Source organism: Podarcis melisellensis (assembly GCF_964234715.1).
Source record: "Podarcis melisellensis genome assembly, chromosome: 3".
NCBI lineage: Eukaryota > Metazoa > Chordata > Lepidosauria > Squamata > Lacertidae > Podarcis > Podarcis melisellensis.
The window spans coordinates 63,681,448-63,697,692 of NC_138530.1; the positions used below are offsets into that span (position 1 = coordinate 63,681,448).

The 16,245-nt window shown below is 38.7% G+C and overlaps 1 protein-coding gene across 12 annotated transcripts in view; it reads right to left on the bottom strand.

Annotated features, from left to right (window-relative positions):
* Nucleotides 1-1,042: 1,042 nt before the first annotated feature.
* L3MBTL3 (L3MBTL histone methyl-lysine binding protein 3) overlaps nucleotides 1,043-16,245 on the bottom strand; it is a 57,818-nt gene continuing 42,615 nt past the window's right edge. For 10 of the 12 annotated variants that reach the window (XM_081907098.1, XM_081907095.1, XM_081907100.1 and 7 more), the window contains exons 16-22: nucleotides 15,971-16,073; nucleotides 8,952-9,101; nucleotides 8,089-8,220; nucleotides 4,506-4,597; nucleotides 4,161-4,324; nucleotides 2,280-2,342; nucleotides 1,043-1,811 (exon numbers count right to left, since the gene is read on the bottom strand). In XM_081907098.1, the coding sequence (XP_081763224.1) occupies nucleotides 1,668-1,811; nucleotides 2,280-2,342; nucleotides 4,161-4,324; nucleotides 4,506-4,597; nucleotides 8,089-8,220; nucleotides 8,952-9,101; nucleotides 15,971-16,073 (848 nt within the window). In that variant the 3' untranslated portion in view covers nucleotides 1,043-1,667. The remainder of the gene's footprint in view (nucleotides 1,812-2,279; nucleotides 2,343-4,160; nucleotides 4,325-4,505; nucleotides 4,598-8,088; nucleotides 8,221-8,951; nucleotides 9,102-15,970; nucleotides 16,074-16,245) is intronic. The other 2 variants (XM_081907093.1, XM_081907096.1) reach the window with 2 other exon arrangements.

The following is a 16,245-nucleotide window of genomic DNA, read 5'->3' on the forward strand; positions in this document are numbered from 1 at the left end:
CTACCTCCTGAGGAGAGCCATTAAAAATAATCATAATGGGGCAAGAATATTGACCAAGCCATTGGAACCACTTTTATTTCTAGAAGTATAGAAGTATCGTATAGAAGGGAAGTATAAAAGTAAGAGAACGATAGTGCATGTACAACGTGAGATGATCCCTTGCCTATCTAGCTAACATGAAAATATGTACCATGTGTGAAAAATGACATACTTACTTCCCACACTAATTTCGCCAGCCATGTGGCAATGTAAGTAACCCCACCATCTAGTTGTTTACAGATGTTACCAGAGGACTGAACCATAGCAAAGCTTCTCTTTCCACTCTCTTAGCTTGTGAGAATACCACACACTACTCATGTGTTGAAGCGTGGAGGTTAGAAACACTCTATCTCTATTAACACTCTGTTAACAGATATTAACAGGCTCCAGTACCAAATTCTACAGGCTCCAGTACCAAATTCTACACTTGTAAAGCACACTCAGTAGTCTCATTTGCACATCAGAGTAAACTTTTACTCTGGTTTATCACGAAGGGGCCTTTCTAGTCTGTATCCCATGATCCCTGACTTAGCATTACATCCAGTGGTTTCTTATGCTCCAATAAATCAGTCAGTAAGCCAACAGCAAACCTTGAGTATGTATTGTGGCTTGTTGGAACAATGCAATCTAATTCATAACACCCCTGCTTCGTGTTTCTCTTCTCTTGTGCTGCAAGCTCAAGTCACAAGACAACTGGACTTTTACAAGTGAAAAATTCCTTTTAGCTGTAACATAAATTTTACTTGACTGTCTGCTTGGGCTTTTCCCTATCTCTTGACCTATCTCTTGCTATCTTTAAATTACTGAGGGTAATGCATTATTCCTGCTCAAATACAGATTTTTAAATTCCCCAAGGAATTGGAGATTTTAGTTGTAGCATTTAATTTCTATTTTTCATCTTAGATTTATGGACTAGATATTATAATGCAGCATAAAACAATTATATAAATCCTGAATTTTACTTTTGTTGGTAGTTCTTGTTTTAATAACTTAATACTAAATATGCTGGTGGAAATATTCATTAAACTTCTTTAATCATGCAAAAAAACAAAACAAAAAAACATAGCATTGGTCTCCAGCAATGTTTTCATACAACAGAATAAATCGATCAGCTTCATTGTACACAGCAAAGTGTTAAATTTGAGCTGCTGTGTGAAACTAAGACGACTTGTTAACAGTCTTCATTAACTGTAGTCCACTTATTTTAAACTGCGAACAATTTTTAAAATGAAAATGATGAAACAATACAAAGGAATTCATTGGTGAAGAAGTAAATTCATGAAGTGTGTATTTTGTGTCTCCTTAGAAAAGGATAATATTTCCATAATTTTAGTATGTTAACTTAGTTAATGGATCCCCGATAAAATTAAGGATGGCTAGTTGTGGGGAAATTAGAGCCATCAGCCAGTAAACATTAAGTACCCACTCTTTTGTAAGAGCATCTTACTAAAAAGCTTAAGCACTTCCCAGAAGTGTTAGTTTGCTCAGGCTCTTGGAGAAAATCAACACTCCATCCACTCTGACTTTTTCGCCTTGGAGAGTTCCTCCTTGATGATCCTTTGGAGTCTTTGTGCTTTGAATAAAACATGAGCTGCAATGGAGAGAGCTGCCCTGTAGTCACTTTTCCATCAGAGTTCATTGTGCGAGTTCTTATCAGCAGCCTTGAACATCAGGATTGAATTGAAGATCTTTAGGGCTGGTCCTAGCTTAATGCTCATTATTTTTACTATATCTGTTTGGGTCATTAGAAGGAAAGCTTCTCCATCAATTTGCTTGGAAAAAAAGGAGAAAATTTCCATTATTAGTAACTTTGGACATTTAGGAAGAACTCTAAATTTTAATAACAATTTAAGATACAGTGGTACCTTGGTTTTCGAACGCCATAAACCCGCAAGTAAATGCTTCTGTTTTTGAACACACCTCAGAAGTCGAACGGCTTCCACTGAGGTACCACTGTGTTTTCCTCAATTTTCTCTATTAAATTTGCAGACCGCACTTTGCACCTTGGTTTTTGAACATTTCAGAACTCAAACGGTTTTCCGGAACAGATTACGTTTGAAAACCGAGGTACCACTGTAGTTCCAATGGCTTTAGCTGGCTCTCAGAAAACAAATCTGATTTCAGTTGAAACCAGGATCAAATAATGTCTTCAGGAATATGCCCTAAACCGGTATTTGGCCTCCTTTATCCATTTAAATAATAATTCTTGATCAGAGAAACAACCCATTTGTTATACTCACTTCGTCTTTGAACACCTTGCCATGTTCCTCACAGCCTGGCAAACTCCGTATGAATTCTGACACCTGAATTTTAACAACACATCAAATCAATGGATGTTTATCCGCAGGAGGGTGCAAAAAATACTGTGATCTTGTCTAGCAATTAACAACAAGCACATTATTTGAAGGCCCCAGCCCCATTAGTTTGGAAATTAACACAGTTCTGAAAAACATTAGAAAAACTTGCCGATATATATATTTTTAATGGCCCCGGGGTTTAGATGCATTGACCCCTTTTTCCCACCCTCACACAAGAGCTCCATTAGCATGGCATTCACTCATTTGTATGGAGGAAGAAAAAAAGATGCTACTATGGCCAAAGACAACTGAGAGATTGAGGAGTGCTCCCAGTGGCTTCCTCGCAAAAAAAATGGATCTCATCACTGCTGATTTTAATATAATGAAGCTCCCCACCACAGGAGGCAGCCTTCACTCTTTCCAATTTTGCCTGTGTAGCCTCTGTTTATGTAACTGAGGTCTGTAGCTTAGAAGAAGGTGGGGTAGAATCAGGTGGTGGTGAGCAATGATGGGAAGTTAAAGAATCCAACAACATCTGGAGGGCTGCAGATTTCCCATCTGTGCCCTAAGACGACACTTACTGTTTTCCCTATGATCTGTTCTAACACTGCCCTAAGCGAGTATTTCAGAAAAATGAAGCTCTACAATAAATTGGAACTCAGTTTGGCCAGAAGAACAAAATCAGGAGGAAAGCACAAAGTCAACATCTGAATTGGTTGTAAGAACCATCTGCCTTTACCATAAGGCAAAACAAGTTGTCTTTAAAGTATGATTCCTCTTAAAGGAGTTTAGATACAGTCTACTTTCTGATAAAGACAGAAAGGTTTATGTAACAGAGCTACATGAGCATAGTTTTTAGTACTGATCTATTATATGCTACATCAGAATAGGAGTTTTTTAAGGATTCACCTATTATTTACTATTATCCTACTTTAACAAAACAAACCCTCAAATAGCTTACTAAACTTAAAAGGAACCATGTTACATTAAAAATAAATACATAATTAGCAATAAACAAATTAGCAATAAACTATACAGTGGACACCTTGCCAACAAAGGTCCGTATAGTTAAAGCCATGGTTTTCCCAGTAGTGATGTATGGAAGTGAGAGCTGGACCATAAAGAAGGCTGATCGCTGAAGAATTGATGCTTTTGAATTATGGTGCTGGAGGAGACTGTTGAGAGTCCCATGGACTGCAAGAAGATCAAACGTATCCATTCTTAAGAAAATCAGCCCTGAGTGCTCACTGGAAGGACAGATCGTGAAGCTAAGGCTCCAATACTTTGGCCACCTCATGAGAAGAGAAGACTCCCTGGAAAAGACCCTGATGTTGGGAAAGATGGAGGGCACAAGGAGAAGGGGATGACAGAAGACGAGATGGTTGGACAGTGTTCTCGAAGCTACCACCATGAGTTTGACCAAACTACGGGAAGCAGTGGAAGACAGGAGTGCCTGGCGTGCTCTGGTCCATGGGGTCACGAAGAGTTGGACACGACTAAACAACTAAACAACAACATACAGTGGACGCTTGGGTTGCGAACGTGATCCATGTGGGATGCACATTCACAACCCACAGCGTTCGCAACCCGTAGCTGCGCGTCTGCGCACGCGTGGGTTGCGATTTGGGGTTTCTGCGCATGTGCAAAGCTTCCGGGTTTAGGCGGTCTGTAACCTGAAAAAAGCAACCTGAAACATCTGTAACCCGAGGTATGACTGTACAATATTGTGTTCTGTACAAAATAGGGCTATAACCCACAAAGACGACATGATCAAGTGAAGTCTGCTTCGGTTCACGTCCAGCAAGAATTGCACTGGGAACACACCTCATCTGTGCTCCACTTGGAAACTTTACTGGCAGGGATTCCAGCCACAGTAGGAAGGAGTTTACTCTGCTGTTCCCATCGCAAGGGAAAGGCTGGGATTGTCAACTTCGAAGTCAAAATAACTGGCTGAGGATGGGAACTCCTGTTATTGGATTCCTTGGTGTCTGTAAATAAAAGGAAACAAACAAAAATACAAGGAAGTTTTAAAACTGCAGGCTGAATTATTTGGTTCAGATCTGATTGGCCATGGCAACCGGTGACATAATCCATAAATGTGAGCTTAAACCATTAATTTGTGGCGTTCAAAAAACCCTGTACATTGGCAGGTATAACATGAGATAGTACCTTTGGATTCATTTAGAGATGACTCTTCATTTTCCATCTTCCTGTCTGCACAGCCATCTTTCTTTGCAAAATCCTTAGTTGCCTGGCATCCCCTAATTAATTAATTGATTAAATAAATAAATCAATTAATTTTCAAGATGCTACAGAGTACAACAAACCATTCCTATCACCTTTGCATGGAATATTCTACAACAAGAAATAGAGACCCATATATGTTCTGACAGGGGTTTCCATTGTCTCCTGAGACAGACTGAAGCCAACCAACCATCTGGAAGGGTTGTTGGGAGGATAAAATGTACCAGGGAGGGAGATCTTTGCCTCAGCTTTAATTTAAGAAATGCTACAGAAGGAAGCAACCAGAGTGTAATTGCTGGATTAATTGATGCTGAAACACAGAAAATAACCAACAATTCTCTATTATCTTCAGTAGCTATCATAGGCGATTAACTTTTTATAGAAAGTTGACAGAAATGGAAGTCACTTTTATGAGTATTTCCTTTGTCATCTGTCACATAACACCTGCCTGCTATTTTAACATAGAAATGTAAATGGCTTATATAGAAGTGCATTACTGGAGGGGGACATCCTGGAGCATGATGCAATGCAGGCAGCCGCAGAAAATAACTAATAAGGTCTGGACAAAACACAATTCAATTAAAACAACAAACAACTGCCATGAATAGCGTACGACTACATTTATCAGCGGTGAAGCACTGTCCCACCCATCCTTACAATTTAATTCAGTGCTACAGGATGTGGTGAAAGAATTAATTCACAATAAAGAATATGCAAAATGGAATAATGGTTCACACACACTCGCCATTAGCATGGAAAAACTCACCACAGGGCAGTAGCACCCTTGAAGAACCCCGTGATTAAAATGGGATTCTTTTTAATGTGTGCAAGGTTGTAAACCACTGAGGGTTGTGGGTTTTTTAACAATTAAACAAATTTTTATGGTGGGGGGAGTTTGTGCCTAAGATTTTCCTGTTTCACTGCTGGTCTGGGCATTTCACAAAAGCAGAGAGATTTGACACAAAATACGTCACACAGACATGTTGATGAAAACAGTCTGGAGGTGAAGGAGCCTGGTCTGTCCAACATGTATCCTGCATAGTTGCGATGGGGGAAGAGTGCCACAATACATGCATTTTGTCCAGAGAAAATATTATAGTAGGAGAGTAAATAGTTAAAGTGATAAAGAAACTGCAGTGAGTGATGTAATGAAGCTTGAAATGACATAATGATGTTTGGAAATGAACATATCAACAGATTTTTTTCTGCAACAACTCCTCTCGCTGATATACAGAATTCCATTAGTAATCACGGGAAACTATGTGTTTGTTTCTGGTTGTTTTATTCTTCTTGATATGGAGATGCTCATATTGAAAAGTAAGTGTCTGGCTATTCTAATTACAGAAAAATAATTTGATCTAGGTTTCTGGGGATTTAATTGGTTCTTAATTAAATAGAAAGCTTCAGTAACCTAAACACTACTGTGAAATATCAACTGAATGTAATTAACTTTTCTGAACAGAGTGCATTGTCCCTGTTCACATGTTATCAGCAGCCACTTAATAATAGGGCTGTTGTGAAAATGATATGTTAAGTGTTATATTTGGGGTATCCCATTGTACTGTAGCAAGGCAACAGACACCACACTGTGGTCCTCAGGCAAAGATCCTTTCCCCACAAGCATCTGGTGGTGTAACATAACAGTACTGTTTTCTTCCTTTTTTATATAAGCCCTGTTTTTAATTAAACCCATAAATATCTATATCTGCTGCAAAGGTGGTGAATGCATTTCTATGGATAAAAAAAATACTAGTTAACGTTTCTTTTAAAAAGGAAATTAAAAACTTGTGTATCTCTAAATATGGAGAATACAATCTCCATGAAAGGAAGATTTCTCTTATCTGCTTTATATGTCAGAAGCACTGGGCATTATTGGTTAATGCTATAGTGAGGTTATTTCATGTTTTTTTATTTTAACAAAATGATACACAATACAATTATCAATAAAAACAGCAGCCTCTACATGTCTGATAGACTAAGGTTACCAGATGTCCCCGTTTCCTGGGGACAGTCCCCGGATTTACAAATCAGTCCCCTATTTAGTAGGAAGTTGAAAAGTGTCCCCAGATTCATTAGAAAAAAAATCTGGTAACCTTATGATAGACTTGCCTAAATAGAAAACAAGACTAGTAACAATATTTCTGCAAACTGACTTTGTGGGCATTGTAAGATCTGTCAGTTTCCTAAACCCAAAAAATTGCAGGAACAAGAGAAAGAGATCAGCCTCAAAGATGGTAAAATGTGATAGCCCGGTGCACAGTAAACAGGACAAAATGGAAAGAAAAATAGATAGGCAAATAGACAGTAATATTTCTGGGAGTTATTCATGTGGGCAATATAGAATTTGTGTCAACACTACACAAACTATGGCTATAATTCTTCCCTAGGCAAAGGCACAGCAGCTGGTGCTTGTGTTATAATTGTGCTCTATAACTGCAGTGATAATTTGTACAGACTTCTTCAAAAACTGGGGTTGTATTGATCTGCTTACAAAAGGCAATTAGATCAATCAGAGGCTTTCATGAGCAGGAAGGAGGAAGAGGTGGTTTCTGCAGCTTCTTCCTTTCTCCTGCAGCCCCCTGGCGCACCTGCCACACTGTTCCAAAGGGTTCCCCAACCCTGTACAGCAAACCACCACCACCACCACCCCCGTTTGGATGTGTATACAAAAATCAGCAAAAACTGCCTCATTTTTCACTTACAGCAATTTCTGCTGAACCAAACAGTGGAGGAACACAGTTGGATAAACTTTTAATTCATTACATCAGTTAGTACCATGAGAACCTACTACTTCTAATCATGTACTCAATTCCAATACAATGTTTTAAAAAATATGCTTCCAAAAAGTACGTCACACACACCAGTTAGTATTTTCTTAGTGCAATGCTTTGCTGGGCTAGTTTCAGTTATGGCATTCTAGTTTCTATAGAAACTGCACAGAAGAAAGCAATGTGGCCTATATCTAAACTAGATACCTTTCGCTTCCCCTGTTCAATAGAAAAAGTACTCAACTCTTGACAGCTAGGACAACCTTGACTCACCAAGCACTCAAACAACCACTTGAGACAGTATGCTTGAGATGCTTATTCTTAGCCTGAATATTTCCATCAGAAATGCTCTTGTGCATGCCTGATCATGTTGATCAGCACAGCATTAGTGTTATCTGGGAAGGATACTACAAGTTTGACCCCTGGTACAAAAGACCCACCCACCGTGAGGCAGCTGCCACTGTTTTGTCCAAAAGGAGAGATCTTGAAGTGTCAACCTGCTATGATGCATGGAACACTCTCTTCACTGAATCATAATCACCCACTTATTTGCCAAGCACAAGTAAGCATTCCTAATCCCCTAACTTCCAGTAACAGACTGCATTATTTATATGACATGGTGCATCTAACAAGTAGGACACCTGAACAAAGCACCTAATTCAGGAAAGCAATTACTGGCACTAGGATGATGAGCATCAGAGTTGGAGTATTCTTTATTTTTAACATATTTGAAAGGATACCTGTAGCTCTTTTCTTTGACATCAAACATTAGAGGCTTTTTGCAAAGAGGTTTCACCTCTGTGTCTTCCTGCTTTGATGAATGGAGATGAGCTGAAGATTTTAGGACAATGGGACTGGGACATTTTCTATTACTGATTTAAAATAAAAGGACAAGCTTTCAAAATCCTACATTCATGTCAAAATTAATCAAAGAATCGAAGAATTAATAGCAAGCTGAACACCATGCAGTAGGAAAATACCATATAAAATTTCCTTGTTCAGATCTTTACAATTTGAGATGGATTCGTATTTAGAAAATACAATTGCACACAAATATGGAAATCTCTTTTTGGGATTTATTTGCACCCCAACTCCAGAATCAAACCTGCATTCATGGAAGGACAGTTGGGCTCACAGATGTTTTTCCGTAAGTGGAAAGGGATCCCTCCATGAGCACATTTCCTTCTATGATTGGCAGGAGCTTCCATTCAAAGGGAGAAAATAGGATTCGAACCTAGGGGTTGAAATCTATTTACTATTCTGTGTTATTATAAATAAAATTGAAATTATGTAAATGTTAACCAGATATCTGATTTTGCTCCAATTGAAAAAAGTAATCTGTATATAATTTAGTTCATAAAATTTATGTACCATTTGATTGTAAGGAAAAAACCTCTAAAAAGATAAGAGATTCAAATCAAGAAAAAATGCAATACTTTAAAATATACAGAAAATTCAAATATTAAAATTCAAATCAGCATTTCTAAGCATTCTGGGTAGGTTTGCCTAAACAATGATTTTAGCAGGTGCCAAAAGGTTAGCATTTGATCTAAGTCTGCAAGCACTATAAACTACATATAAAGGAAAATTTTGCCATAGTTACCTGATTACAGGAGATGCAGATCTTTCATTTGCTTCTGGTTTCCGATTCCAATGCAGAGGCGGAATACTCTGAGGCATCTCTCCACTTAAGCGGTCTGAAAGGATATGTTCTTTGCTCAGATTTATCTCAGAATATGGGCAGCTGAGAGCACTGAAAAATTGAAGCAGAAGAAAGAAATTAGACATTGAAAAGACTTCCCAGTTGAACTGAACACCCTAAAGATTACAAGTTAGGTGGAACCTGTCTCAATCCATTAACCTATACAAGTAAAAATGTCTTTCAGAACTCCTACTTTAGAACTAAAGTGCCAACTAAATTTGAGCACACAGCACTTGGAAGTTCCTCATCAGGGAAATGTACTGATAAAAGAAATTCATTTGTAGGTTTCTTGTGCCATAAGATGTCAATACCGCTTCTCTTCAGTTTAGTTTGTTCAGGTAGAAGCAGCCAGCTTTGTTTTCCCCCTTCCCTGGTATACAAAGCACCACAAGTCATTTCTGTTATGTAGTGGAAGGAACTGTGCCTTTTCTGTAGTATTTTCAGGTGTTTAGGTGTTACTGACATCCCAAAATACTGCTCCCTTCTGCCTGACTCAACTTTCTTGATAGTAACTGTTCAGCTCCAATGTCAAATTGGGTCTATGCTGGAAACAGAGGGAAGGAGTTACTGCCATGGGCATAGTTCTTCCCTCATGAATGACTTCAAAATGACTAGGCGTCTCAGCAGACCACTTATAAACTTTTTTCATTTGGCATAGTCATAATTGTCAAAACTGGCTATGAAAACCAATGGCCCTGGGCCAAAATCCCATTAGCCTGCTTGGTAAATTGAGCTCTACTCAAAACAGCCTCAATCTCTGTTGTTAGAAAAAAAAATAACCAAGTACAAGACCAAGTAAAGATATTACGGATGTTATTCTCAAACCACCTAGATGAAGCTTCTAGACTTGTCCATCAAAGGACTTCTCTCCCCGCCCCCCATCCCCATTAGCTCAGGAAGGATTGGGAGAATCCCCAGAATAGCATGCAGGAGGAGGAGGAGGAGGAGGAGGAGGGGGATTGTTCTGTTTCACAAGCTACAATGCTTGTGCCAACATAACCATCAGAAGAGCATGACATTGCCTTTCTCCCTCAGTGACTCGCAGACCATAGTTTGAGAACTTCTGTTCAAGCGTAATAGTAGGCAATGAGATTGGAAGCCCAAAATGAAATGCTAAGAGGGATTGGGGAAACTTCAGAATCTGAATTGAAAGTCCAAGTGCAATTTTTGTTAAGTAAGCTGCTTCATCTGTATGAATATAGCATTGGCTTTCACAGGACACTTGGCTTCAAAGCTTTTTGCCAGAAGCAGACAAACATTTCCTGAAGTATTTGATAGCATACATTAAAAAGGAAGGGGATAAATTAAAGAAATCACACTTCTAAAGCAAGGTGAAAATTACAAAATGAAATAAAATTAATTAGGAACTGAAATTGGCATCATAGTCCTCACAAGTCCTAGGTGCCACACAAATTGCCTAAAATTGCTCTTAACTTTTGACAGTAACACAGATATGTAGCTATTAACTGAATGCACAAAAGGAAGCTTCGACACTTTGCCAGACACAACAGAAAGTATATGAAAGAGATTCTCCTTTACTTGTCAATAAACTAGATCACCTACTGTGAAAGAGAATTACTCTTTTCATTTCATTTTATTGTTATTTTAGGAAGGACTGCCTTTGTACAATATAAGGGGGGGGGGAAATGAGCTCACAATTTACCTGTGGCTTCTCTTTTCAAGACAGTAGCTATCCTCCCACTTACCATTTCACATTTATCCCTCATTGTGACATAATTGCTTTTGATATCACAAGCATCTTCCTCAGAGCAGTAACCTAGCAATCTATATAACCACTCTGAAATGGCAAATGTAAAGACAAAGAGCAATCCCAGTCTCTTTTTAGTCTTTAGCTTATTCTGTTGGGTAGTCCAAAACACCAGGTATTTTTCAGGTTTGGACCAAAGGAGCTGTATGTTGTGCTAATCAACTTTTCCTTTAAGCATTTGGCTCTGGGCAACATTCAATCCTTACAGATGCTTTCCAGAATGGAAAAGAGATAAATTCTTCAGTACTGGAGGCCTTGCAGTTCTTTTGCTATTGACAGAAAGAATGCCAGAGCGCAGCATGCGAAGAGTGTCTTATAATAGAAGAAATACTACTGACATTTTTCCTTAGTGCATTTATTTGTTTCAATCATGCACTTCCATTTGGGTTGCCAGCCTTTCTTCTCTTTTTCTTTCACTTCACACTGAACTGCTTTTCTTTCTCATTCACTTCTATTAGTTCGTATAAAAAGCTGTGGGTTAGGGTGGGCACAAGTGGGTGCTGGGGTTGTTTTTGTTGAATATCACAACCAAGATCCAAATATCTACTTTCACAAATCTGAGAGCTAGGGCATGCATGGAATTTTTTTTTTTACATTTCCCCCTGAAAAACAGAAAGGATTCAAACTACTTTTGAAACTCTCCTGGTAAAGTAGTGTGTGGCAGGTCTAGATTGCAGTACCATGGAGAGTTCCGAGTGAACAACTTGTTCTGACAAAGACTGAAAGCCATTTAAAGCTTCCACCTGCATCTCTCCCAGGTTCCACCCTTTTTGGTGAGAACTTAGATTCTTAAAGGGCCAACCTTCTGGCCTGAAGACACAGCCTCCTGCCCGGTGAGATACTGTGGGGGACATTTGTTTTTTCAGGCTCAACAGAAGGCATCTGTGAGAATAAGACATCTGTGAGTCAGGTTCTGGCTCTACAGATCCTGGAGGTTGTGCTATGGGCTGTTTGTCAGCCTTGGGATCAGTAATCTCCTGATCTGCAGTAGAAAGCTCAGAGTCCTCAACATGGTCTGACTCCTTAGCCACTGACTGCAGCCTCCAACTGTGCGCCTTGATCACAACTGAACTCTGGGGCCATCATCCTCTACTTAGTTTCAAAAGATAGCATGGAGGGCTCTTTGGCACATGGGATGAATCACAAGATTCTTCAGATCTCTGCCATTATATACACTTGTAAAAAAATATAAAAGAATCAAAAAATAAAAGGAAAGGAAAACCATCTCCTTGCTACTGCAATGTTAGAAAATAGGGAAACTAATATATAATTTTGGAGTAAAACCTTAGCACCTTAAAAATCAATGGGAGCTGTGATGTCATTCGATCCACAACTACAATGAAAGCATTTTGCCCAAGTTTGTCCTTCTTTGCTCACTATGTTTTAAAACAACCAGCAAGTTGTACAGGAACTATATGAACAACAAATAAAGCATTTAACTAAAAATGTATGAATTAAAAAGCACACAATTTATTCACAGGAGACACCAGGCAAGCTAATCTTCCTGCCTTTAAACCAGGAGGGATTCAAATAAATGAAGCTTTTTCTCAGGAAGCGCTAAATTTATCTGTACATTGCTCAATTTCAATAATCAATTTATTGACTATGACCGCGCAGTCAAAATCTGATTTAAAAACTTAGAAATGCAAATGAAGTTCAGTATTGCATTTGAAAGAAAAATGGAGATGATTCAGTCCCATACAACACACATGGTTAATGGAGATTTTAATCTGTAAAACAAACAAAAGACAACTAAAAATATAAAACCAAATTACACTGTAGGAGGAACTGAGGCATAACTCATGTCTTTTAAGACAGGTGCTGTATCCAATTTTAGGAAATAACTTTCGTTTTTAAGTGAATGCTTTAGATTTACAGTTCTTAAAACAGGACTACTACGTTAGCACTGTATTATGCAGATGGCTTATTTTGGAACTCAGCACCAAATGAAGTTGATTTATCTTGGTTTCCATTTTGGTTTTTTAATAAAGCAAAGTAAAAAGAGACTTTCACATGAGCAGTACAAGCTTAGTTTGAGAAATATACAAGTCGGCTTGTTCTCTCTCTTCCTTTGTAAACGAATTCCCTTCTCCATTTCTGGGTTGCCATAACCATGTTCAACTATGACAAACTATGGTTTAGCACAAACTAGGTGTCTTGGTAAACTCTGAATGCAGGAGTTAATCATGACAGCCCCCATAGCCACACCCCCAAACCCCAAATCCATAGCCCCTCAAAGGAGAATCCAAACTGATGTCAAAAAAGGTAGCTGTGCAAGGAATGTTTACTACAGAAATGAAGGAATAATGTCTAGTCTTTCAAGAAGGACTCCAGTCCTATATATAGTTACCTGAGTGTAAGGTCCATTAAACTTAGGGCTGCTGACTTCTGAATGAATAGGTTAAACTTGCAAAACACATTAAGCGTCAACAAAAGATATTCAGCCAGCTAAAGCCTCTTTGTCTCTTCAGTCACTCACCTGAGCCAGGAGACACCATCAATTACCCTGGTACTCCAGCAAATGATGTCATCACTTCTGCTCTGGAAAGAGCAGAAGGGCTGCATTCGCCCAAGTTTCCCTTCCACTACACCACTGAAGCTTGGAAGTTGCCATTAACCATAGTTGTTCAGTTCAGATGTCATTAAAAACTAACAGTAACTTGGAGATGGAGGAAGAGGAAACACAAGAAAGGAGGAGGAGGAAGAGGGACTACATGAGCTTGCAGCATGTTTCTCCATCCTCTAAACCACTGTGTTGGTGTTTTAAATCAATTCGTAAATCCTCCCAAGCAGCACAGCCTCCAGGTCTCCATTTAACAAGCCAACCATAAATCATCAAAAATTAATCATGTTATACCCTACATTGGGTTGTTGACACCAGAACAAAATGGTATACAATATCCCCTTCAAATGAATACACAGCTTAAAAAACAATTGGAAGAAAAAGAAATTTTATGATTCACTTGACATCCTCTTTACTGAGGAATTGTGAAGGCTTTAATTTTTAAAAAGCACTAGACAGATCAGAAGTATGTCTAACAGCATAGTAAATCCCACGTTGTATTGAAATGAAACCAGTGAAATAGCAAAGCAACAGAAACATTGCATTTCTGTAATCAACAGTGTTTTTGTGAACTCTGTTGATAGACAAGAGAAGGAGTCCACATCTTCACAATCAATGACTACAAGTGACATTTCCAATAGAAAAATAAGAGAATGAATCACATAGTGATTAATCTTTCCAGCGGGTGGACGGGAGACTGTGTTTGCATGTGGGCTTAAATACTCAGAACATAGTCAATCTAAATAGTCACACAATTTGAGGGTGTTTTTTTTTACAAACAAGAGAGTGAAGAAAGGGAAAGTAGGATTATAGTGTTGGGGTGGGGGGAAGTTATGCCGGACAGCTCCTTGTCCCCCCCCCCCTCCTAGGGCTTCTGAGGTTATGCAGATTTTCACACTCTTCCACAACCAGGTGAGTTATTCAGGAATCTTAAAATCAATTCTACGTTGGCTGACCTTTGTATTATAAGGTATACTTTGTAAGACATTCAAGACACAATTCCTCACATAAGCACACCAGACACTCCCATTTGTAGGCAAGCCCAAACACTTTCCTGCAAAGCAGAACCCCCAAAGCCCTTTTTAACATCTACATTTTAAAAGGTGCTCATTTTAACCCTGCCATAATTAATCACCGCAGGTTTCATCCAGCTCAAGCAAAACACTTATCAGAAAATGGCCAATCTGCCTACTCTCAGACACATGCTCTGACAGCATAAATGCACCTTGTCATAAAAAATTCAAAAGTACATTTTCAACGCTGAGATGAAAGAACCCACGGAATAATGCCTGACATAGATAATTATATCCATTTTATATTGTCCTTTTAACTCAAGTGGACAGTGGGACACAATCTGAGGATTCTAGGATGACTTGGATTCAGAAACCTGTAGGCTCCTGCTATTTTTCCCCCTGAGGGCTTATTGAACTAAATGTCCCAGTAATTTTAATATAGTTGAATTTGTACTCAAACTGAATTGTAAGACTGCAGTAGCAGCAAATACAAGTTATAACTGAATTAGTTTTCTTTCTCCTTAGCATTATGTAGTAACAAATATAGTACATATTTGTGCTGACCTGCTTTATATTGATGCTTTTCATCTTCAACCAGCTATCTATGTATATATGCTATATTATGTATATATGTACGCATGTACAAACAAGTCCCCCTGCTGCAAATAGTTGCTCCAATTCATGGAGGGCAATGGGCACAGCAATGGGGCAGAGGCAGGGGGAGGGGGTAGTCCCCCCGTCTCCACTTCTCCCATCTCACTCATTGAACACACATTGACAAATGCCTGAAGAAAGGGCAGGGGGAGAAACTAATAATATATTTTATCTGTTTTCTAATTATTTTGAGTGGTGCTTAGATCAGAAATTCTGAAACACGCATTTCTAAACAAAATAAAAAAAATCCTTCCAGTAGCATACTACAAGGAGTGAGTCTCTGTGACAATGAAAAACAAGAGTGTTGATTTCTAGATTAAGCAGAAGGAGTAGTAATTGGCACAAAGTAAGGGGTACATTCCACAGATGGGTATATTAACCAAGTTAGCATTTAACTATGTCTATCTAGCTGACAGTAGTGACAAAACAACAAGTTTTTACTTCAATAGAGGCTATCAGGCGCACTTAGATACCCAAAGACAAAACACTGATGTGCTCACCAATTGCACAAACCTGTGAAAGATAGGCTACATTGTTTGTGTGCGTATAAAGATATAAACACACACACACACACACACACACAGAGAGAGAGAGAGAGAGAGAGAGAGAGAGAGAGAGAGAGAACCCAGCAAGAATTACATCACACAACTGAGTTTTAAACCAGAACATACCAATGAAGTTCCAAACCTTTCCATGTTCATTCCAAAGAGGTAACCTGAATTCCTGTTTTCTTCCTCTAGTCCACATCTTCTTTTTCACAAACAGCAATTAAGGCTGCAATACTATACCCCATTTTCTGGGTGTAAGTTTTACTGAACTTCATGGAACTTTCTTCCGAGGAGACATGTGTATAAGCTTGTGTTAGAAATCAAGTATGTGTAGATTCTAATTGGACATCCAAGTTTAGCTATTGCACACATACCTGTGGTGGCCCGTATGTCTGGCTCTTTTTATGTGTCCAACTCCTTTGCAGCCCGCTGTAGGACATCCTCCTTGTTCTAAAGCTTCTACCAATTCCAAAGGACCTATACAAATAATATGGAAGGTAAGATGCAAGGCATTTGTAAGAATGGAAGTTATGTCTCACGTTTAGGCAAACTCTAGTGAACATCTGTTTAAGATGCTGAAGACCAACAAGTACAAATTACCAAGATAAAATATTTAAACCTTACTAAAATCTCCTGCAACCATTTCATT